The sequence below is a fragment of the Sus scrofa genome, chromosome 7, assembly GCF_000003025.6.
Source record: "Sus scrofa isolate TJ Tabasco breed Duroc chromosome 7, Sscrofa11.1, whole genome shotgun sequence".
Lineage (NCBI taxonomy): Eukaryota > Metazoa > Chordata > Mammalia > Artiodactyla > Suidae > Sus > Sus scrofa.
In genome coordinates this window covers 25,772,196-25,797,629 of record NC_010449.5, presented here as the reverse complement: position 1 = coordinate 25,797,629, position 25,434 = coordinate 25,772,196, and the positions used below count along the sequence as shown (strand labels likewise).

The 25,434-nt window shown below is 38.8% G+C and overlaps 2 protein-coding genes across 3 annotated transcripts in view; one reads left to right on the top strand and one right to left on the bottom strand.

Annotated features, from left to right (window-relative positions):
* The window catches only part of GFRAL (GDNF family receptor alpha like), a 57,237-nt gene that overhangs the window by 9,215 nt on the left and 22,588 nt on the right, over positions 1 to 25,434 (top strand). The window contains exons 4-6 of the mRNA XM_021098512.1: positions 3,370 to 3,426; positions 4,550 to 4,880; positions 10,158 to 10,408. Of these exons, the coding sequence (XP_020954171.1) occupies positions 3,370 to 3,426; positions 4,550 to 4,880; positions 10,158 to 10,408 (639 nt within the window). The remainder of the gene's footprint in view (positions 1 to 3,369; positions 3,427 to 4,549; positions 4,881 to 10,157; positions 10,409 to 25,434) is intronic.
* The window catches only part of HMGCLL1 (3-hydroxymethyl-3-methylglutaryl-CoA lyase like 1), a 187,518-nt gene continuing 175,475 nt past the window's right edge, over positions 13,392 to 25,434 (bottom strand). The window contains exons 9-11 of one of the 2 annotated variants that reach the window (XR_002345636.1): positions 24,357 to 24,416; positions 14,018 to 14,297; positions 13,396 to 13,826 (exon numbers count right to left, since the gene is read on the bottom strand). Coding sequence is in view for 1 of the 2 variants with exons in the window: in XM_021098511.1 (XP_020954170.1) it covers positions 24,378 to 24,416 (39 nt within the window). In the remaining variant the exon portion in view is untranslated. Of the gene's footprint in view, positions 14,298 to 24,356; positions 24,417 to 25,434 lie in introns of both variants that reach the window. The other variant, XM_021098511.1, reaches the window with a different exon arrangement.

Genomic DNA, 25,434 nt, shown 5'->3' with positions numbered 1-25,434 from the left:
TATGATACATGTTGAGTTAATTTTTGTATATGGTGTAAGCTATGTGTTGGATATGTTCTTTTGCTATATGGGTATCTAGTTATTCCACCACATTTGCTAAAGATAACTTTCAGTTTCACCTTTCTCAAAAGATCACTAGGTTGTATGTTAGTGGCTCTGCTTCCAGATTTTCTATTCTGTCCCAATGACCCATACCAATATTTCACTGTTTCATTTATTGACATTTCATGGGATGTCCTGAAAACAAGGAGTGTAATTCCTTTTATTTTTTTCTTTTTAAAAATTGATTTGGTTATTCTCCTTCTTTGCTATCCAATATAAATTTTATAATCAGCGTGTCAATGTCTATAGAAAAATCTTGCTGGCATTTGATTTGACTTACATTGAAACTATAGATCAATTTGGGTAGAATTGATATCTCTAATATGTGAGTTTTCAAATCTGTGAACTTGGTATATCTCTCCATTTCTTTAGGACTTCTTTGATTTATTTTATCAATATTTTGCACTTCTCAGTATAATAGTTCTTACACCTATTTTGTTAAGATTCACACAGATGTCCTTCACTTTTTTGAGGCTTGTTGTAAAGGGCACTTTATTTTACATTTTAATTTTCAACCGATTATAGTAATATACAGAAATACAGTTGATATTTTATATGGACCTAATATCCTGTGATTTGCTCAAATCAATTATTAGCTCTAAAAGTTTTAGTTTTAAAGGATTTTTGTGTTTTTTTTTTTTTTTTTGTAGAATCTGTAGGATTTTCTACATAGATAGTCTTGTTATCTATGAACAGAGAGAGTTTTATTTCTCCCTCTCCAATCTGTAGCCTGTATTTCTTATTCTTGCTCTGTTGTTCTGAGTAGAATTCCAGTATAATATTAAAAAGGATTGTTGGGAGTGACTATCCTTGCCTTTTTACCTGTCTTAAGAGGGATGCATTCAGGAGTTCCTATCATGGCTCAGTGGTTAACAAATCCGACTAGGAACCATGAGGTTGCGGGTTCAATCCCTGGCTTTGCTCAGTGGGTTAAGGATCCAGCATTGCTGAGCTGTAGTGTAGGTCACAGACGTGGCTCGGATCCCACATTGCTGTGGCTCTGGTGTAGGCCAGCGGCTACAGCTCTGATTAGACTCCTAGCCTGGGAACGTCCACGGGCGCAGCCCTAAAAAGTATAAAAGACAAAAAAATTAAATTAAATTAAAAAATATAAATGCTGGAGAATGGATATAAAGATGGGTGCATCAGTCTCTGTTCTTGGTTAGCTAAAGACATAGCAGAGTATCTCTAAACAGATACACGGTATATCCATCAAATTAATTTTTCATGAGGGCATAAGGGAATTAGGAAAAAACTGTGTGAAAAGGCTTCTTATAGGGGAAATAATGAAAACCAGTGGAGAAACACTTTCATATAGGTCCCTTTCTAGGAGAAAATGGAAATTCACAAAAATTTATACCAGAGAAATAATGGAATATCTTTTAAGTATTTTAAGTTATACATGATTTCTACCCATCATCAGCAAAATGTAATGAAAACACAAAAGGAAATGATGATGATAAACTAGTAAAAGAAACTGAGCATTATTTTTATGTTTAGTTACCTAAACTGTAAATAATTGGTATTTTATTTCATTTTTTAAAAACCAAGATCATTTGCAATAGCTCTCTGGAAATCATTGTTCAGGTTTTTTTTAAGAAAATAGGTGTTGGAATATTTATGAAAGATACACTCTTGAGAAAACTTTAAAAGGTTACAAGTAAAAGAGCTTATTTAATTTTAAGTCATGTTTTTAAACTTTATTTATAGAAGCATCATCACTGTCCTCAAATGTGACTTCACAATCAAATACCACACAGTGGCCCCATCAGAAAGATACGTCATTAACGACTGAAAAAAAGAGTGATTGCGTCATGGCAGCACACTTCTGCCAGGAGTCTGAACATTGTGCGCTTTTGTATGAGAATTTTAAGAAAACCTGTGGGAAGGAATCAGAACAATGCAAGACCCTTGATGGAAGCTACTTGTGTGCAGCGTTAAGAGAAAGTCTGAGAGAAACAGTCTTGTGGAATTGTCAATGCCATGACCCTTCCAAAGCAGAGTGCACCGAAATTTGGAAAAGCTTGTTTGAAGACACTTGTATCCAGAATGCTCAGATGAATCAAGTTCCAGCCTTCACTGAAGAGGATGAAGACGGATTCAACCTGGACAGTTCTTCAGGTTTGGTATTCAAAGGAAGAATTTGGGAATATTAAGTATAATCATAAATAGTTACTAACTAAAGAATACTTTATTTCTGGGAGTTCCCGTTGTGACTCAGCAAGTTACAAACCCAACTAGTATCCATGAGGATGTGGTTCGATCCTTGGCCTTGCTCAGCTTGTTGTAAAGGGCACTTTATTTTACGTTGCCATGAGCTCTGGTGTAGGTGGCAGACAAGGCTCTGATCCTGAATTGCTGTGGCTGTGGCGTATGCCAGCAGCTGCAGCTCCCATCTGACCTCAGCCAGGGAATCGCCATATGGCACAGGTGCAGACCTAAAGCAAGAAAAAAAGAATATTTTATTTCTGATTCTAGCTCTGTCATTTCTGCCTATGTTTCTCCTAGAATATTAAAATTAAAAAACTTAATACTGTGATTATGTCTAAAGGGATTATGAAGAGAGAGGTAAATGCTAAAAGGTTTTAGAATAATGTAAATTTTATTCAGTCATTCATTCATTCGACAAATACTTATGAGACATTCACAGTGTGCTAAGTCCTAAGTACTGGGCAGCAGGATTTAAAAAACAAACAAATGTTGAATATAATTCCCTGTGCTTGTTGTTTATCCATCTTTCATGGAATAGTTTGCCTTCAACCAATGTTTCTGCAATAAAAAGTTTTAGAATTAGATGGTCACCAAGTTGACTTCTATCACGGGAGTCTTCAATTCTATAATTATAATTCATAAAACCTCTGGGAGGCTAAGATAATCAGAGGTGGAACTCATCTTTAAATCGCTTTTCAATCTCATTAAGATTTTACTGGGAAGATTTTTTTGGATCAAACAATATTCCTTCTGTTCTTTCTCCCCAGACAGACCCTTTATTTACTTCCACGCACATGGCCTAGTCATTAGCATTTGTTGAAATCTTCAAGTAACTGAATACTCAGAGCAGGGCTGTTTAAATTGATTCGAGTGATATCTCAGAGGTTTGTTTTTCTTCATCTCTACCTCACTAACCTTGAGTATAAGGGTTAAAGAAGTGTTACCTGAGCTTATATGTATTTTTGCTTGGTTACTCATTCATAAGTGTAGTCCACATTCTCTTAGTAAATTTAGAAAGCTGTTCATTAATAAAATTGTCTCTTGTTTTCCTTCTAGATAACATGAAGGAGGATGGTGTATTTAAGCGGAATCTGACAGCTCCTTCCTATCATGGTAATGTTTAGAAATTGTAATTCCGTTCTGCATTGTAAATTCTGAACAATAGAATTTAAAATGTAGTTACTAGGATTTTTTTTTTTTTTTTTTTTTTTGGTTTTTAGGGCAGCATTTGGAGCTTATGGGAGTTCCCAGGCTAGGGGTCAAATTGGAGCTGTAGCCACTGGCCTACACCACAGTCACACTAACAACCAGATCTGTGCTGCACCTGCGACCTATACCATAGCTCACAACAACACTGGATCCTTAATCCACTGAGCGAGGCAAGGGATCAAACCCTCATCCTCATGCATGCTAGTCGGGCTCATTATTGCTGAGCCACCTCAGGAACTTCCAAAATGTAGTTACTAGGCTTTTTAAAGGAATGCCATTACAAGATGAATTCTGCAGATTTTTGATATGAAAAAAATGCAAAAAAAAATATTGCATTTCTTCCACTGTTTTACTTCTCCATTAATTTATTTTCAATTATGCTAAGAAATACGCTTAAAATAAAAGGCTAGATCTTCTTTAAATTTCATAGATATTTAGGTCACATAAATTATACTGTTTGAGGTCAACTCGTTTTGTGTATATGTGTATGTTGTGGGAAGGGGGGGCATTCGCACATATCTGTGTTTCCAGAATGTGCACATTTTTAGATGTTGGAATAACTAGATGGAGCCTTTAGTCAAGATTCCCCTTCCCAAATAAAAAGTGCAACAGAATAAAAATCATTTGGTTTGAGCCATTGAACTCACCATCAGCTAGATAGCTCAAATACCATTCCTGAAGATTTATTGTTTACATTTGGGAAACGTGGACATGAGGATTTTTTCCTTCAGCTCAGTTGTGGCCCTACACACTTCCCATTACTTCTGGATGATGATCCATATGCAGTGTAGATGAAGGATGTTTCAAATAACCCACTAACCAGGTCCCTGTGAGTTCATATTAATGCTGGAAAAAAAAAAAAAAAGAAGAAAGAAAAAGAAGAAAAAGAAAAAGCAACATTTGCCAAAAATAGCACGTGGGTGCATCTTTGAAGTTTGCTTATGGACTTCTCAGGGTGTTTTAGAGATTTCTGTATGTACAGCTTTTCGCTGACTTTCCCACGACCTGGGTATATTGTTGCTTTTAGGAATCAGGGGGATCCAGTCCTGTTTGGAAGTGGCAGAGGCATGTGTGCGGGACACAGTCTGCAATGCACAGTTGGCCCTTTACCTGAAAGCTTGCTCAGCAAATGGGAATCTGTGTGATGTGAAACACTGCCAAGCAGCCATACGGTTCTTCTATCAAAATATGCCTTTTAACGTTGCCCAGATGTTGGCTTTTTGTGACTGTGCTCCATCTGATATACCTTGTCAGCAGTCCAAAGAAGCTCTTCACAGCAAGCCATGTGCACTGAACAGAGTTCCAGCCCCGACCTGCCTCGATGTAATTCGCAGCTGCCAAAATGATGAATTATGCAGGTGAGTAAAAGCACGCATACCTGACTTTCTGATTTTGGCACCTTATTTGTTACAGTCCAGTCCCAACACTTGATCTCATTACATTAGTTCCCACCATCATCCAACATGATGTAAACAGAGCCAGACAATTCATAGCTTTGACTCCCTGGTACATGTGTCGTATCCTTTTCGAAATTCAAATGCAGAACATGTTACTGGAGTAAAAAAAATCAGCATGTCAGGATTTGGCAGTCATGAAATAGCATGATTGAAATTACATATTCAAGTGAGACTAATGAATTGCTTCAATAGACCTGGCTTATATGTCAGTTTTATTATTTGCCTATCTTGCGATGATTATCAAGGCTGTTGAACATCACAGAATTTTGACAAGCGGATTCTTCGAACTTCAAAATAAATCTTTTGTGTCTTAGGCTAGAACCATGGAAGGAGCAGGTAGCTTGAGGAGAGTTTGGACCTCCCCAACAAGCGTGGGCAAGTCCAAACTTTTTCCTCTTCCCAGCCTCTCAGCCTTGATTCTTAGAGCAGTGGTGTTAGTCGTATATTTGCTTATTCAAAAAATAATTGCCAGGCACCTACTACTGCTTTAGGCATCAGAGTGCAAGAAACAAAAACGCCTTCTCTGTGGAGCTTGTATTCTCGTAGGGATAGATAGATACTAAATAAATATTATATAATATTGTAAGGTAATGAGTGCTCTGGAGATACACACACACACACACACACACACACACACACGGGAAATATGAATGGGCAGAAAGCCCTGCAATGTGGTCCTGGTAGGGAGCATTTTAGCAGAGTTGGAGAAGTGAGGAAATGAACTTTTGTGAGTAAATATTTGGGGGAAAAAGAGATACCATCTAAATGGATAAGCCAGGACTGAGGAAGAAATGTGTGTGGCACATTCTCAGGCAGTAAGAGGGAGGGGAACAGCAGACAGGATTTACTTTGAGAAAATGGAGAGGTATTGGGGGATTTTAAGCAGAGGTGTGAATGATCTGCTCACTTATTAAAACTTCCACTCTGGCTGCTAGTTGAGACTGGACTTTTCCTTTGCAGGTAACTCCCCTTGGGCAGCATAAATTGAATCCAACACTCTGGCTTTTCTCCTATCCCCACAAGGCTCTTCATTATCACCTTTCCTTATATATTCAAGGGGAATTTATCTTTTGAGTGGTAAGAAAGCCACAGCTAGTGAGCTCTTTGGACTCAAGGCAGACAAGAGAGGAAAGTGTGAGAACACGGAATCAATCTGATGAATCAAAACGATCTGAAACAGTGATGTTACCTTGTTAAAGGAGCTTTATTTAGCAACCAACATGGAACTGTATAATTTTTCGGCTTAAGCTTCTGCTTCTTCATGGAATAATTAACTCAAGATAATTCATACCGGCTTTTTTGGTTGGTTGGTTGCTTGGGTTTGCCCTGTAGCTTCCATCAGAGACTCTATCCTTTAATTATATTTAGAGAAATAAGTTCCATATATAGCAAATTCATTGAAAGAGCAAGATGCATGCTTCGTGTGGAGGAGGGGCTCAGTGTGATAGCTCTAGACAAGACTTGTCATTTTTGTCCCCTTGCTTCGACCACTGGCAAACGAGATTCAAGGACATCAGCCTCCTGAAGGGCGGGTTCTTGGTAAACTGTTTTCCTTCAGCCTTTTAATTATCTTCCCTCCTTTACTGTCAGTCATTCTCACGTGCAGAGCAGCTCTAGATCTTGTAAACATTTGCTAAAAAAAAGACCCACTCCCCTATAAGACATATTCTAGTAAAGGGTACAGATCTCAGCAGAGTGCTAGAGCATTGGCTTTTTTTTTTTTTTTTTTTTGCCTCAACTTATCATAGAGAATGCCATTGTCCTTAAGAAAGTTTTAAAAGTCTTATCATGCAAGTATTTAATCAGTTAGTTTGACTAATTGTTTCTCTTGAATGAATAATAAAATTATGATAAAATATGTTTACAAGGCAATTTAAATGGTTCAAACTATTTACAGTTCAAAAATCCTTCCTCAGGGAAATACTGTATTTCATGGAATCAAAGATGCAAATTTTTTGCACATTTAGTCGTTAATGTGTTTGGAATGAATCTTAAACTCAATGCTCAATGGCCAAAAAAAGCATTAAATTAAAACAATGTAATTGTCGAGTGATTTTAGTTGTAATAAAATAATGGTATCTCTTATGAGCCGTGAAATATGGTAAAAACATTTGGTTACATTATTTTTCTCATATTAAAGATTTATCATATCTGTCAATCATCTACCTATACTAACAGGGAAACCAAATAACATTCTAACCAGTCAGGAGACCCTTTTTTTTAAAGTAATCCCTGTAAAAATGTCAGATATATCCATGGATGGGTACCTAGCTTTACCTGATGCCAATGCCACGTCCCCAGACAGCTACCTCGTTATCTTGAAGATGTTTGTGCTCAGTGCTCACAGCATGAGATACCTGAGCTTCCCCATCAAGTAAAACATTTCAATGGCAAGGGATGGGATCTGCCCCTTGAGAAGCCTGTGATGGATTCTGAAGCACACACACGTGCGTGAACCTCACCTTGGCATCAACACCTTCCCAGATGCACCAATCACAGAGTTGGTCATTTTCCACGGCAAGGGTTCCCAGGTCTCACTGCTTCTCCAAAGGCTTGGTGCAGGGTCAGAACATAAAGTGCACTCAAAAGATGTCATCTCCTTTCCCTCCACTTTCGAATATCTTGTACTTAATTTTGATATTGTGTCAATATACAGATACACGTCTCTTCTTATGTACTTTCTCCCTTACATATATTAGTTCAGGGAGTAAGGACTGTGTGTCTTTGACTTCTTTTCACTGTGTGCAAATAGTCTCTCAATGCACATCTTATAGAGATGATGGAAAGATCACACAGTATTCGCTGTCAAGATGAAAAGACAGAGTCTGTCATTTTCTCCAGCAAATTTTGCCTTAGGGAGATTTCCAGTATTTATGTTAAATTATTGTTAATGTAATTTAAATGGAAAAAAATCTCCAAGTGAAAAACCACTTCTTCAGTGAGAATGTTAAGGCCTCATCACTTATCTTTGCTGCATAAGCACCTTCACATGGGGCAAAGCAGAGCAGTTAGATTTTAAAATACGACTTCACTCCCTGTCATAGATTCCTCAATTCAAGATAGGTTTTGAAACTCCTCTGTTTATTTTAAAAGGGCAAAAAAGATGATTTAAGGCCCTTTTTCAACTGAGTTTGTCCAATACAGATGTATACTGGTAGGTGAGATTATGTTCTGCACGTTATAACTGTTTAGTTTACAGGGAATTATAATACATTATATTTTCATACATATGAACTCAAGAAAGTAATGGAGAAAAAGGTATTTGCCTAGAAGAAATTTTATCTACTTTTTTTTTTTTTTTTTTTTTTTTGGTCTTTATAGGGCTGAACCCAAGGCATATGGAAGTTCCCAGGCTAGGAGCTATAGCCACTGGCCTACACCACAGCCACTGCAACGCAGGATCCGAGCCGTGTCTGCAATATACACCACAACTCATGGCAACACCAGATCCTTAACCCACTGATCAAGGCCAGGGATCTAATCTGGATACTAGTCAGGTTTGTTACTGCTGAGCCAAGACAGGAACTCCTATTTTATCTACTCTTAAAAAGCAAAACTCCACAATATGCATATTTAAGTACCATGGAATATTCACAAAGTTTGACTATATTTTAGGTCACAAAGACAAATGTTATATATCCTACGTTCAGAAATTACACAGACCCCAATCATTAAACACGCAATCAAAAATTTAGAGGGAAACTAAAAATGAAATAATCAACTCAGGTTAAAAATTACTCACTTAAATGCTTAATTGTTCAAATAATAAACCAGAATAAGAAATTTCAGAATATAAAGAAAATAAAGATAGTAAAACAGCTACACATCAAAATATTTCAAACATAAAACAATTTCTGTAATATAAATTTTTTGCCATATTCAATTTTTTCAAATGAATTAGAAATGAGTTTACCAAAGTATTTTTAAAATATTTTTATTTTTAATTAAATATTCTTCAACTCATTATTTTTGCAAATTTTCTAAGCTAATTTTTTGAATGGAAAAACTTTTATGAGTAGATAAATTGTGCAACTTAAACTTTGTAAAAACACATTTAAATATGTATTAATATCTTTTTTAAATAAAACAAGGGCACCTTTCAACCTCATAAATGATCACAATACCATCAATGCTTATATTTAGGTGACATCTTATATATAACATTTAATTGCATCAAAGGAACACATTTGTTCTTTTGGATTCAGAATTATGTGCTCAAAAAATTTAAAGCATTTTATTAAATATAAATTTTAATATATATTAATTCTTACCACTGTATTTAAAATCTAATTACTTTCAGATGATTTAAAATATGAGATTATTGAAAACAATGTGATTTATGGATTTAAGCAGAGCAGCATCATGACAGCAAATAGATCAGGACTTCAAGTGACATCTACTCAGAGTGTTTTCCTGCATGTTTGATGGTGATCTATTCAAGAAAGGGCAAAGAGTAATTATAGGTGATAGATACTAAGAAGATTAATATCCTTGGTTCCACTGAGTAGGTATCTTCCTTTACTGTGACGTTTTAAATATGAAATTATTGTACACTATCCAGACTTTTACTCAAAGCTAGTACAGCAAGAATGAAATACATGGAAAACTTATGAATAGATGTGGTTCTAACAAATTATCTCAACCATCAAATAAACTCATATTTTGCTTTAAATTGGCTCATGTTGCCAGAAAACATGAGAGCATTTTGTTAATTCTAATTAGTCTGCTTAGAAACGTTGAGAAGAGTACAGTACCTCCCATCCTGCGTGAAAACTGTCTTGAAAGGTCAAGAGCCTTTTCTGAAATCACTTGGTATGAGATGATGGCCAAATGCTACTCTCAGAACCACATTCTGCTTCCAAAATTATGGCTAATAAATCTCCCAAGTAGCTCGTACTGCAAATCATCACCCACTGAAATAAAATTAGTAATGAAGGAAGATTCATCCAGGGAATCCTAAACTCAGCCTCTGTCTTTCATCACAAAATGAAAATAATTCTCTACGTTTTCTTCCACACTCTTTATTGGAATGTTTGAATGTAGAAACTGAGCTTTCAGCTATGCTTAGAATCATCTAGAAGGCATTTTGTTTTATGTCAGTCTTTCATTAGATGAGGCAGCACTCATGTAAATGTGAAATAGTACTATTCAGAGGCTAATTCCTTTTTCCGACTCTAGGAGGCGCTATAGAATATTCCAGGCAAAATGCTGGCAGCACGTGACAGCAAAGTGCCATGACGATGAGACCTGCATCAGTACCTTAAATAAGCAGGACTTCACTTGCTCCAGAAGTGATGACTGCAAAGCAGCTTACATGGGTACCCTCGGGACTGCCCTTCAAGGGCAGTGCACCTGTAGGACCACCACCCAAAGTGAAGAATCTTTGTGCAAGATTTTCCAGCATATGCTTCATGGAAAATCATGTTTCAGTAAGTTACCCAAATAAAATTTTAGATATGTATTATACATATTTCTTGGTTTTGTCTATATAGCATAAAGCAGTAATCTAGCACAGAAAAATTACTCGGAAAGACATCTTTACATTTGCTATTCCATTCTTAAGTCTATTTTCTGATCATGTTTTGTGCATTTGCTATTTTACTCATTTATCTGCAAGTGGTATGTGCTTTCAATTTACATGATTGGTCACTCCTAGTTCTCATTTATTGATTTCAATATCAACAGCATAAAAGGTTTATTCTATCAGATAACTGAATGTATCATATCTATTGCAAGTAACAAACCAACTCCAAATGTAGTGGCTTGAAATGATTGTTTATTTGCCCACAGTTCTGCTCCTTGGGCTTGGCTCAGTTAAGTGGGTCTTCTGACAGTCTTGTTTGGGGTCACTCGTACAGTGGATTGGTGGCAAGACTGAGGCTGAACGGTCCAAGGTAGTATTTAGCAAGCACCATTGGCTGGGATGGTGTGATTCTCCTCTTCAACAGTAGAACCCGGTACCCTTTCATGGTGATGGCAGCACCCCTAGCAGCTAATCCCCAACGACTAAGTACTTACGAAGTATCTGCTTCTGCTATACTTGCTAATGCCTCACTAGCCAAAGCAAGACACATGGCCAATTTCAGAGTCTCTGTGAGAAGGGACTATACCAGGAGATGTACATTCAAAGATGGATTCATCGGGAGGTGGTTAAGTTAACAACCTACTAGACAGCTGTCCCAATCTAAGCAAAACATATTTGCCCTTGGATTTAGTCACATCCCCTTGGTCTTTAACGTGTCTGCTGATCTCCCTCTAATGAGAGGATGGAAAATGCATTTTCTAATTCTTTACTTTTTTGGTATAAGAAAACTGAGATTTGGGAATTGAGATAATTTGTCCAGAGTCTCAAAGTGAACAAGTGGTTGAGAGGCATTTGGCTACGAGTCTTACAGAAAGAACCTAATGATGTGATCACAAGACCTCTCTATCATCTACCTTCAGGGTTAGTCCATGCAACTATTCGACCCCCCCAAACATCCACAGCCCCTAGGGCCCCTAGCAGTAACCATCAAACCCACAGTTACCATTTCCAGAAGGAAATAATAGAAATTTACCCTTTCACTGTTAAAAAAAAAAAACAACTTTATATTTATGCAAATTTTGACAGATATAGCTATCTTTATATATACCTATATCTAACTATAAACAAACACATTTTAATTTTTTTTCTATTTTTCTTTAAAGATACTAAAGAGATACACATTATCCAACATGATGAAAACTGTGATTTGTTACACATTAAGTAATAGACATACAACTCAGAGTGTATGGCTTTGATTTCAACAGAGCGCTCTATGGAGTTTCTACAATTTCTATAATTAGCACTCCAGACATATTTCTATTGAAATCATCATGCTGAGAGGAAAACTGTTGTATTATATATGTTGAGTCATAATGTCTAAATAATCTTCCTCTCTGATTAATATTGGGTGGCTAATTCTGTTGGGACTAAAGGTAATTGTAATGAATGGCTCATAACCTTACAAGAGGACATACCAAATAAGATAACTTAAACCAATAGAAATGTATGCAATTACAATATCATGCTTATTTATAAGCGGTTTCTCCATATTAAATGGTATCCAGAAAAAAAATGTAATTCCTACAAGTTAATGATAACTCAGTTCCTTGGGCATAAATCCCCTAAGAATGCCAGTCCAAGCAACCTAATTCTGCTTCCAAGCCTGGTTTTCTCCCATGTGTTTTTAATTATTGTTGTGTTTTGCTTTCATTGTATTTGGCTAATATAACCTGCACAGAGTGGGGAAAAAAAGTTCATGAGGAGACAGTAGAAATGGACACACACAAAAAAATCCATAAACATTGACATAGTATATACTGTTTTAGAAAAAAGAAAATTCAAAATGATTTCACTTTTCTTCACTCACTTAGGAAGACTAAACATTATGAGGTTTTCTCCTCAAGCATTACCTACTAAAAGTAGGAATTTTAAGTGACAGGTTTATAGAATTAAAGGAACCTTAAAGGCCTTCCGTCAGAATTCTGGGTACTTGAATTAACAGGAAAAGTTTCAGACAAAAACACACATTAAATCCTTAGCCTGGCTAGTTCTAACAAACCTCTGTCCCCCGCTCCATATTCTTGGGAAGTAGTAGCACACAGAGATTTTTGAATGAATTTTCTCTCTAACCACTGCCTCTGGCTCTTCACATCAGCCCAGCATGCTCACACATTATCAAAAACAGCCCTCATTACAGCTGGTTTCCAAGCTCTTCAGCTTCTGCTCACTTTACCTGAAAGAGGCAGAATGGAGAACAGAGAGGACAGTAGGGGGGAGGTCTTTCACTGGTCACAATTGTTTGGCTTTGAAGCATTGTTCAAACTCACTTGACCTCAGGCCACAGTCAGCAATGCATTTTACATTTGATTTTTATATGCAGTGTCTTCCGTGTATCCATTTTTTTTAGGCCCACACCCATGGCATATGGAAGTTCCCAGGCTAGGGATGGAATCAGAGCCAAAGTTGCCAGACTCCACCATAGCCACACAGCCACAGCAATGCAGGATCCAAGCCAAATCTGTGACCTACACCACACCTTGAATCACAGATCCCTAACCCACTGAGGGAGGCCAGGGATCGAACCTGAATCTTCATGGATACAGCTGAGCCACAACAGGAAATCCTCTTCTGTTTTTTAAAAAATATTATTATTCTTGGAGTTCCCATCGTGGCTCAGTGGTTAACAAATCCGACTAGGAACCATGAGGTTGCGGGTTCGATCCTGGCCTTGCTCAGTGGGTTAAGGATCTGGTGTTGCCGTGAGCTGTGGTGTACGTCCCAGATGTGGCTCGGATCCCAAGTTGCTGTGGCTGTGGCATAGGCCCGTGGCTATAGCTCCGATTAGACCCCTAGCCTGGGAACCTCCATATGCTGTGGGATCGGTCCTAGAAAAAGCAAACAGATGAACAATAAAAAATAAAAAAATAAAAAATATTATTATTCTATTCCATTATTTTTTTTTCAAGGCTGACAACTACCTACTAAAATGACTTCATGACTCATGTGTTGCTTTGGGAAGGCTGAAAAAACACATGCCTGAAACATAAATTCATCTGAAAGAAATCTACACTGATGTAGCCAAGTCAGAGTCTTATAATAATTATAAATAATTACAGAGTCACCAGAATTTATTGGTCACATTTCTCATCTAACCTTCATCATTCCATGACCTGGACACTCTTATTCCTGTGGTTCCATATGGGAGATCAAGGGAGGTGACAGGTACAATGGTTTGCTCAGCTTCCTTGCCCAGGCTGCGGTGCATGCGGGACCCCACGTCTGGCTGGCTGACCGCAGCCCACTGGGTTCTCCTGCCTGTGAAACTGTGAAGACAAGGAGCTTGTGTCTGTCCAGGATGCTCCACAGCTCTCACAGGCAGAACCTCTTCATTCCGATCTCGGACCTGAGTCTTGAAAACGTGCTGAAGAGCCCGCCTCAGTTCCTGCCTGCTGACCACACCTGGGCAACCAGCACCCTGAACACACTGGAAGCTCGGCCACCACCTTTCACTTACCTGCAAACCTCTGCATCCATACAGATCCACCTCTCTCCGGGATCTTGCAACAGAGACCAAATTGGTGGCAGTTATTGCTGAGAGAGAGATGACAGAAAGGGAAGAGAGAAAAATTGGTTAAGACAGGGAGGACCACAGACGTGGAAAGAATTAGAGGGTCACTCTTGCCTTTGCTATTACGCTGAAAGGTTCAGTCCACGGGTGTGTGCGCAAGGCAGGCTGACAGGAATGTTCCATTTCTCCTGGTACAAAGTTGTCTTTGTAGGCCAACTGTAGTCATCTAAAAGAGATTTGGAAATATCCCCATTCCGCCCCTGAAGTCACAGCTTCTTTTGGAAGAATTATTTTTATAAGATAAATACATAAAAAGAGTTTACCTATTTCTCTGAAATCCTATAGGGGACAGAAAGCATTACGGTGGTGACACAAGCTTAAAATTTAAAGAATGTGGAAGTAAAAATAAGTTAAATTCCTCTCTTAAGAGAGTCAATGTTAAGAAAATTGGTGTACATTCTTTCCAACCTTTTTTTGGGGGGGAGGGGCTTGTAATACACACATGCCTTGAACACTTTGTATACACTCAAGCAGATGCCTTGCCTTGCCCTGACACACCACACACACACACACACACACACATATTTTTAAAGGAATCAAACTATACATCCTGCTTTACAGCTCCCTTTTTACTTTAAAAATATGTGGTGGACCCATTTTCAAGTTTGTACATGTATGATTGCTTTATTCTTTTTAAAGGCTGCAACCTATGCGCATGCACGTGTGTGTGTGTGTGTGTGTGCAACTATAATTTATTTAACTATATCTATTAATGTGGACATTTAGGTTGAATGTGATTATTTATTATTATAAGCATTATTGCAAGAAATGTTATTGCACATTTATCTTGCATTCTCATAGAATAGATTTCAAAGAGTGAGATAAACTAGTCTTAGAATTTTGGCATTTTTAAATTTGATAGAAACTGTATACATTTTTTCCAATTACATTTTGAGTGAGAAAGTCATTTTTTAATATACATTTTTATGATAAATAATACCAAACATCTTTTCAGTGGCTTGTTGGAAATATTCTGGTCTTCTTACCTATTCATATTTTTCACTTAAAAAATCTGCTTCTTTTGTATCAGTAAATTATACCATTGTTGCCTCTATCAGGCATTTGTATGTATATGTAGGGATCCACTAGTCTGCACCCCTCTTCCCAGGATCCTGAATTCATGGTGTCCTATGGAAAATGGATAACCTGGGGTCTATCATAGTCCCTGACTCAGATCTTGACCCAGCTAAGCATTATCTGTGTTATAAAAGGGGAGAAATTTTTAAACTGACTCTTGAATATTCACCCATTCTTCCATATCTTACATCACTGAAATATATACCTGTGCATGATATTCTCTGGGAGAGGGTTCGTTTTATTTACTTTTAATTTTTTTATTTTTTTGTCTTTTTGCCTTTTCTAGGGCCGCTTCCCGCGGCACATGGAGATTTTCAGGCTAGGGGTCTAATCAGATCCGTAGCTGCCCGCCTAAGCCAGAGCCACAGCAACGCGGGATCCAAGCCGCATCTGTGACCTACACCACAGCTCATGGCAGCACTGGATCCTTAACCCACTAAGCAAGGCCAGGGATCAAACCCACAACCTCATGGTTCCTAGTCGGATTCATTAACCACTGCCCCACACAGGAACTCCTGGGGGAGGGTTCTTAATCTTTATTGAAGAGGAGAATTAGCTAGTGATTAAAAGTTCTGATACCCCATAAGCTAATAAAATTACATTATATGAAGGCAAGGCATGGGTATCAGCCGGGCTGACTTTGTGAGCAAGTGGCCAGGAAACTTTCTCATCTCTGTTCCTGAATTTCTAGAGTCCATGTAGTTGGACTCTAGCTAGAAATTTAGTTGATTTTTATACATGAATTTGTGTGCAGCAACATGTTAAATACTCAAATTTTAACAATTTGTTGACTTCTGCGTTTCCTATGTAGATAATAATATGCTCGTCAACAATTATGGTTTTCTTTCCTCTCTTTAATGCTCATACATTTCCTTTATTTTTTGCTCCCCGCCCCCACAACTAGGACCCACAGTAAAAAATGTTAACTAGAAATGATGATAATAAGCATGCTGGTCTTATATCTGATCTTAAAGGTAATTCTTTCACTCTTTCACCATTTCGTATGATGTTTGCCATAAGTATTCTATAGATGCTTTGTATCAGAATAAAGAATTTCTAGGAGTTCCAGTCATGGGTCAGCAGAAATGAACCTTACTAGCATCCATGAGGACACAGGTTCGATCCCTGGCCTTGCTCCGTGGGTTAAGGATCCAGCATTGTCGTGAGCTGTGGTGTAGGTCGCAGACTTGGCTTGGATCCCGCATTGCTGTAGCTGTGGTGTAGGCTGGCAATTGCAGCTCCGATTTGACCCCTAGCTTGGGAATCGCCATATGCCTTGGGTGCTTCCCTAAAAACACAAAAAAGGAAAAAAAAAAAAAAAAAGAATTTCTATTCCTGGACTGCAAGTATCTTTTAAAAATAAGGTTGAATTTTAGTAAATGGGCATTTTCACTGAGGTTGTTCAGTACTTCTTAGTGACTTTCTTGTGGTAGAATGATTGGTCATGGTGCCAACTGTGTCATCTTACCAGAAAGGGAAGTCCTCCATTCATTTCTAAACATTCTCAAGGATCCCCATTTGTATGAAAAGGAAAAAAAAAAAATCTTGCTAATTAACTGTCACATCGCCTCCTCTTCACAGCCAACTTTCTCAAAAGAGTTGCCTATATTTCTCCATCTCTTATGCACCGGTCTGCCCGCTCCAGTCTGGCCCTCACTAGAGCAGCTTTCTATTTTCTAACCTCATCTATGTCAGGGCTTCCGGAAGTTCTTGTCTTACTAGAATTTTACTTTATTTATTTATTTATTTATCTATCTATCTTTTTAGGACTACACCAGCGGCACATGGAGGTTCCCAGGCTAGGGGTCGAATCAGAGCTGCAGCCGCCGGCCTACGCCACAGCCATAGCCATGAGAGATCCTAGCCATGTCTGCAACCTGTGCCATAGCTCATGGCAACACCAGGTCCTTAACCCATTGAGCAAGGCCAGGGATCGAACCTGAGTCCTCATGGATGCTCGTCGGGTTCGTTAACCTGACGGAGCCATGACGGGAACTCCTTACTAGAATTTTAAGCTGCCTTAAAGAATAGTTTAATACTCTTTCTTTCTTTCTTGAAATAGTTTTCTAAAAAAAAATATCTCTTGGCTTTTATTCTCCTGATGCTTCTTCTATGTCTGCCTTGCAGGCTTATCCAATGGGCCAAGAGACCCTCTCCTAGACCATAGCCTGCTCAAGGTTCAGCTGGAGGCTTTCTGCTAGAGTAACTGTAATTTTCCCCTAGATCCATCCATGGCTACAACAGCATCATCCCTTCCATTGATTTATAGTCTTTAGGGCAAACCTCTTTTCTAAGCTTCAGACCAATTATCTGCCCACCTCCTTGATATTGTCTTCCAGAGTTTAAGCTCATGCTAGCTGAGTTAATAAGCAAGCTCCAGATCATAGAGGCTTCACACAGTGGGAGTTTGTTCTTTGATAACCAAAATTCCAATCAGCATTAGGAAAGCTCATTTAGAGGACCAGTCTCTGCCTCAGGATAGACTTCAAAGCCCTCTCCATTAAGAGAGCAGAATCAGACAGAATGCAGAGGGTCTTGCAGTCAGAGAGGGGCAGTTCATGTTTGGAATTGATAACCATGCACATTGTCAACACCCCACATCCCACCGACCCTGACTGAGGTCACACAGCCACAATGTCTGCAAGAGAGGCTAGAAAGTCCACTGGAGCTTCGAGCCGGAAGAAATGGCCACTGTGGTTATTAATCAACAAGTAAGACTCTGCCACTGTTCATCGTTTTGGCCAATGTCTATTTCACTCTTCTGCCCACACAGAGAACATACTGACCCTTTCCCTAAGGGAGACAACCCAAAGTTTCCCAAATGTTCATCCACCTCAAAAACCAGGGTCTTGCGGGGGTGGGGGGGTTGCAACCCAGATGTTGCAGCACCGTGTGATGGACAGGCAGCCCAAGAACTAGAAAAACTAATTATCACCTGCCATCTCCCCACACAAATAACAAACACATGCACCCACACACAAATGCAGACACACATGCCATATGTAAAAAACAGGACAGGGACAGCATAACCTCAGTTAACGCTCTCATTCCAAATAAGGAAAAATGGGAGAGTTATTGCACCCAGTAATGAGATCCTGCCTGGTAGGCATTTGAAGCCTTTTTGACAGATCTGGGAAGGACCATCTGGGTGATTCCATCTTGGTCTCTGGAAGATTCTTTCTTGTCCTTCATGCTCCACAGCAGTATCTGAACTGGGGAGGAGGGAGGATGCCCTCTTTGGGGGACAGGAGCTCTCCTAGACCATAGCCTGCTCAGATGTTTTGAGGAATTGAGAGCTGTTTTAACAGTTAGCAGTCACAGACTCTTTGCATATAGATGGGTGGCTTCCTTGGCAAGAGTCTCTGAAAAATGTATCAGGTTTCTAATCTATTTGCTTTTTGTCAATTCTATGTGCCAGGATCCCTAATAAAAAGTGTTTTCTTGACTTAGTTCCCAAGTCTGCCTTATTTCCTTGCTTCCTCACCCTCATGCCCCTCTCCCTTATGCAGTGATTCAAGCTAATCTAAACCATGGACTTGAATGAAAAAACTGTAATCCCCTTAATCTGATTTTTGGGGCAGAGTTGAGTCAATTTGTTTAACTCAGAAATACTGGGCTGGAGATCTTTTCAGTCATTATCTCTTACTACTTATATCTAAGACAGTTGGCTTTCACATGGTAGGGTCTTCATTTGAATCTCAATCTCTGCTTGAAAACCAGCCAGTCTCTACTGAGCTCATATTCTTATTGTAATTCTCTGTACAATGCAGTCAAGAGTAATCAACCCATGTCATCAACTCCAGTTTGGGACCTTCCAAAGTGCTTTGAGAAATGCATCTCAGAACAGTCTTTGCGGCAGCAGAGCAGGAAAGACATTTAGCTGTTGGATTCCGTCTCCCATTTGTCAGGGGTGGCCCCGTGACACCTGACTCCCTGGAAGTTGTGGATAGTGCATCCTCCAATGTACATCTTATGCCACAGGAGAAGAAAAGCACTGGGGAGGGAAGAAGGACATGTACTGTGCCAGGTCCAAGAGAAAGAACTGTCAGGTTGCATCTGGACAAAGATGGACTAGGCATTTTGATGGTAAGGAACAAAGGCACATCCATACCAAAAAGGTATAAATTCCAGCAGGATGCATCACTGCCTCCTTCAGGGTGGAAGGATTATGATGTCATCTGTCTGCCACCAATCAGTCATACTGAGGGCTCCATACAGGTCTCTGCTGTTGCTAGGTGGTTTGGCATTTAGCATTGAAGAACTTTAAAGGCTCAGCCTTAGTGAGAGGGAGCCATGGCTGCTTTCCTTGCCACTACTCTCTCCATGCTGGTTGCAGGGGTACTGGGTGGCAGAAGAGGGCACAGTTGGCTTTCTTGGGGTTTATCTGGTTGCTGAGGGCTTACTCCATGGTGGATACTGACTGCTAGACATTAACCTGAGATGGGAGGTTCTGCCCACTTGGTGCCACCACCATTGGTCCTTCTGCCTGTCTCTTCTTCTCATTCCTTTGTTTACAAGGATACTCTTTCCATGTCTCCAATCAAGCAATCTTCCTCTGCCCATCAATCTTAACCTCTACCCACATCTCTCTCTCTCTCTCTCTTTCTCTTTCTGCAAAGTGGGTAATCAAGAGCACTGGCCATGCTCTGCCTTAGGGACCACCCCATGCTCTGTTAGGGACCACCTCTAGTGGTGGCGGCTGTCCATTTACGGTTAGCAGTGATTCACTGTACTCACCTTCCTGCAAGCCAGTGAATTAATGGATCTGATAATATCCACAAGCATGTTAGGAGCTATATGGCAAATGGGTTCCTACTACAGATGGCATAGCCTTGCTCCAAAATCCAAGAGGTCTACACTGTGATGCTAGTAGGGCTTGCCAGGGATGCCATGTGCATCCAGGGAGCTTGAATGAGATTAAGTATATAGAGTTCATGTTACATAGCAAATATTCTATACATTTTAATAGCCCTGCCTTTAAATACCATTGTTTTTGTCACTGGATTCGGGACTGGACCACTGGGTTTCTTTTTTTTGTTTTTTTGTTTTACATAGACTATACACAGTTTGGGACTTTCTTTCTTTCTTTTTCCTTTTTTTGGCCATATCTGAGGTATGTGGAAGTTCCTGGGCCAAGGATCGAACCTGTGCCACAGCAGCCACCCCAGTCATAGCAGTGACACCACCAGATTCTTACCTGCTGAGCCACATGGGAACTCCAGGAGTTTCTATATTAATGTTTCCCAAAAGACAGCTGTTTCCCCAACTTTATTAGGAAGAACCTGACAATTGCAAAGATAATCCCAAAGTACTGAGAAGATGAACTTTGAATTCTTTGATCTCAAAATGGTTAATCCTCAGAAATCTAGAGATTTTTTTAAAAATAGAGATATTTGGCCCTAACTCTAATTATTCTAATTCAGTAGGCCTGGGGGGGTAGCTCAGAAATCTGTAGTTTCGTTGTTGTTTTTAATCATCTGGTGGTTTTATTTTCAACCAAGTTGGGGACCACTACTTTAATTAGCAGCTGGGAAAAACTGTGTCACTGGCTGTGGGTCCCAGAGCCTCTTTTAGCTCACACCTCTCAGGGACTGAGAAATGTCTGTGCTCAGAAAGGCAAAGCTCATACCATGCAGCTCTTAAGGTGGCCTGCTTCACCCCAGTGCCTAAAAACACAGTTGGTATACATTAGCTACTCAGTAAAGAGTGAGTGAATTCACAGATGGGTGAATGAATGGATAGATGAGTGGGTGGGTGGATGGATGGATGGATGGATAGATGAATGGGTGGATGGATGGATGGATGGATGGATGGGTGGATGGATGGATGGGTGGATGGATGGATGGGTGGATGGATGGATGGATGGATGGATGGATGGATGAATGAACCAATGTTTCCTATAACTCTATGGCAGCACTGTCTTCTGAATACCATTGGTTTTTTTTCCCCTTAGAACTCTCTTAATAATATAGCTTCCCTATTAAAAGACTTACTCATTTGTGTTTCCGTTTAAGCTGGAATTTTCAATTCAAATATTTGAGCAAAAGAATCAGCAATTAACAAGACCAGGCTGCTACCACTGCCCACTTTCATAAAAACAGTTTAGACTCCTTATATTTTCCAACATGTTTCCTCTTTACAGATCTACTTTCAAAAAGTCTGGATAGTCAGAAACTATTTTACAGTTGATCTTTGGGTAATGTCAACATTGAAATAGGCCACTGGCTCTAACCCTTTTTTTGCTCATGTCTGTGTTATCCCCTTAAAAAGCTGTAGGATGCAGGTAGCCCTGTCTGTTGGTAACAAGGATGAAAGAAGATTGTCCTCAATAGATTTGCAAAACTACCTGGTTTTTGGAAATAGTAATATAAAAACTCCTAAACATGTGTATAGTCTCTTGAGAGGCTTTTAAAGAGCCCTCCTGATTAAGAGATATTTCTACAACTTAACTGCTTTTTTTTGAAGCCCTACTTCTCACCTGTATGTCTATTGAGGCCTCATCTTAGATATCAACATTATCAATAAGACTGATTTACTCATCCTATTTGTCTCCCTTCAATGGATAGATTATTGTTTGGATGTGTTGCCTTACAACATTTTACCTGTCTATTCCCAGTGAAGGTCTTGATCTAAAACTAGCATACCATTAGTGAGTATTTTTTATAGAAAATCCTTTAAACACACCCATTTAGGTACAGAGGTACCTAATACATCGTTTTATATAATTTTTAAACTGCATAAAAATTTACAGTCATTTTCAGCAACATAATTAAAGATTGTACAAAATGAATTAGTAGAGGCTCAAACTCACTTTTGTATATTCTTGTTTTAAGTTTTATTGTCATCCAATCATTGGCTGTCTGAAAAAGGAAGATTATAGGCTACAAAGAAAACAGCTAAATGAATTATGAAAGACATTTCCACTACAAAAATCTCCCTCCCTACCTCTGTCTCTCTCTCCCCTCCCTCTCCCCTCTCTCATATGCTTACACAAACACACAAACACACACATGCATACACACATATACACCACCTTCTCTTATAGCCAATTCATGTAGTTTAGTATTCCAGGAGCTTTATGTTAAGTTTTGGCTTTAAATAAATCACTTCATCTAGCCAAAACCACTGACTTCTTCTTGGTTCCTACACAAAACCCTAATTCAAGTCCAGTTTCCTTCAAATTCAGTCCAGGTGCTAAAAAAGTCTCTTGGTTTTTCCAAGGAACATTCAACATAATTTCTCAACTCTATATTCGTATTTATAACATAGCCTCTAAAGAGCCCCGTATTTTGTATTTTCTTTTTTTTTGGGGGGGGGGGAAGGATCTTATTGCCTAATAGTGTTTTATTTTTTTATTATCCCACTGTACAGCAAGGGGATCAAGTTATCCTTACATGTATACATTACAATTACACTTTTTTTCCCCACCCTTTGTTCTGTTGCAACATGAGTATCTAGACAAAGTTCTCAATGCTACTCAGCAGGATCTCCTTGTAAATCTATTCTAAGTTGTGCCTGATAAGCCCAAGCTCCCGATCCTATATTTTCTAGATTAAAGGGGCTCCATGGTGAATTTGTAGCCCATCATATTCATAGATGCTCACTTATCAATATACGATTTTCCTCTTAAAAATTATTCCTTTAGGATCTTGTTTTTCATTATTTGCAGACTCTTTAGAATTATTTAGAGAACAGCCATGTGTGTTATAAGTTATTAATACAAAGGATAATAAAAACGAATAAACCATTTCTTTAGAATAACTTTAGTTACCACTCAATGTAAAAATTCAGAGCCATGGTAAATAAGCTCTGTACATTTAGACTCTCATGCTACTTATAATTCATATTTCTTTGAGTTTAGGCCCCAGGGATATCAATGTATTAAACCTTTATTAGTTTTCAAACCAAAAATATAAACAGGGCCTCTTTCACCTCCCTCATTCCCCAGCCCCAATCTTGAATTTTGGCTAAAGGCCATGATCATCCACAATGCCTCTAATAATCAGATGCCAGATTTGTTTAGAGAACCTAGCCTTAGATATAATTGAATAATTTCTCCATCATTTACAGGATAAGTAACTGTAACCAGTTCCTCTCTTTTTTGCCTCAATTTCTTATCCGTGAAATGGAAAATCAACCTTAACCAAGAATGTTGGTGCCAAGATTATAACATTAATTCATGGGAAGAAATATCCATAACTTAGCAAAATTCAGTAAATATTAACTCTTACTATAGACTTTTAGGGATTTGGAAAATCACACAAATCAATAATTTTTGTGTCATCATTAGAAAGGCTCACAGATGGTGTGGCAAATGGGCAAATTTCTGGAAGTTCTAAGATGTCATATTTTCTCAGGATGAGTGACTCTTTAAATATGTCTCTGAGTGACTTTGGGACAGCTGATGAATTTGGACATGTGGTCTCAAACTTTGATGTGTATAAGAATCACATAGTTGCTAGTTAAAATGCAGATTCTGATTTAGTAGTTCCGGGTGAAGGCCTGAGATGTGCATTTCTAGCAAGTTCCCAGTTGATAGTAATGTTGCTGGTCCATGGATCGCACTTTGAGTAGCATGGACCAAGACAATCTCTTACGAACTTTTAAGGAAAAAAATCTAATGTAATATATATCAAGTAACTGACATATCTCGTAGCTTGTCTGCTACTGAGAAACAAACCCACCTAATCAGCCAGCTGCATTGGGTCAATCTAATAATCAGAAGGCATCGCTGCGTTATGAAAGATTTCAAGTAGCTTCCTTATCATTTCCTAAAACTTTTCTTGAGATGATGGCTTAGAGCAGTGGTCCTCAAACTTTAGCTGCAAGGGCATCACTTTGAGGGCTTGTTAAACACAAATCCTTGGGTCCACACCCCAGAGTTTCTGATTCAGTGGTTCTGAAATGGAACTAGGGTATCAGCTGTTGCAGATACTGCTTTACTGCTTGTCTGGGTACCATACTTCAAGAAAGTTGACCAAGAAATGCAGAAGGCTGCAAATAAGAAAAAGGTTGTTTGCAGCCTTAAGAATTGCGATTCTGGAGGCACTGATTTGAGTAGCAATTCAAATGTGCTGTAATGGTCTGGTTCCTAAAGACAACAAAGATATCCCAGAGAGGCTCATAGGTTATCTTTACAGAACCATACCTGGTACTGGGAGGCATTCAGTCACTTGCTGGCAGTTGATTGGTTGTTAAGCTGAGGTCTCTAGGGAGAAAAGAAGATAGGTTTCAAGTGGTCTCAGGATGACTGGGTCAAAAGCTTATATTGCATTCAAAGGTGAATGTAAGTTCAACTTCCTTAATGGCCTTTCATCCCCCCTGTAGCTCCCTTTGACATAAGTAACTCCATTTATATTGCTCATGGTCCACTAGAACCATTGGCATAGAGGACTCATTGATCCTTTCCTAAAATTGGCCAAAGTCTACCATGTTTTCTTACTCGAATCATCAATGAAAGCATACCCTTTCCCACACTGGAGGAGACTCAACATTGTTTTGAGATACTGTGATGGTGTGATTTATAAGAAAAAAATACATATAATTGTCCCTCGGTATCTCCCTCAATATCCGAGGGGGATTAGTTTCATCTAAAATGGTGATGCAGTTCCCTGCATAAGTGGTGTAGTATTTGCATATAACCTATGCACATCCTCCCAGATACCTTAACTCATCACTAGATCATGATGACCTGAAACAAATAGACTCAAATATTTCTTCCACAAAGATAGGTTTAGTTAGGATCAGCAGAATATTGAAACTGAGGGTCTACAATCAAGGTAAGCCACATGTATGTTCCCAAATGGCAAGGGAAGAAGACGGTTTTATAGAGGGGAGAGGACGTCAGGAGGACTGTAGAAAATAAAGAGTCCATGACTTTTCTTTGATTGAGATCTTGCCAGGAAATAAGAGGAGTCTTTCTTCTTGTTGTTGGGCTCTGCTATTGTCATAGGGTGTGAGAGCTCTCCATCCTGTTCTCCTGACTATTTAATTGAAATTTCTGTTCATTAATATTTTTACAATCACTTTCAATACCTAGTACAATGTAAATGCTTTGTAAGTAGTTGTAAATACAGTGTAAACACTATGTAAATAAATAGTTGCCAGTGTGCAGCAAATTCAAGTTTTGTTTTTTGGCAATTTCTCGAATATTTTTTTCCAAATATTTTTGATCCACCATTGTTGAATCTTGGATGTGGAGCCCATGATACAAGGGCTTACTGTAT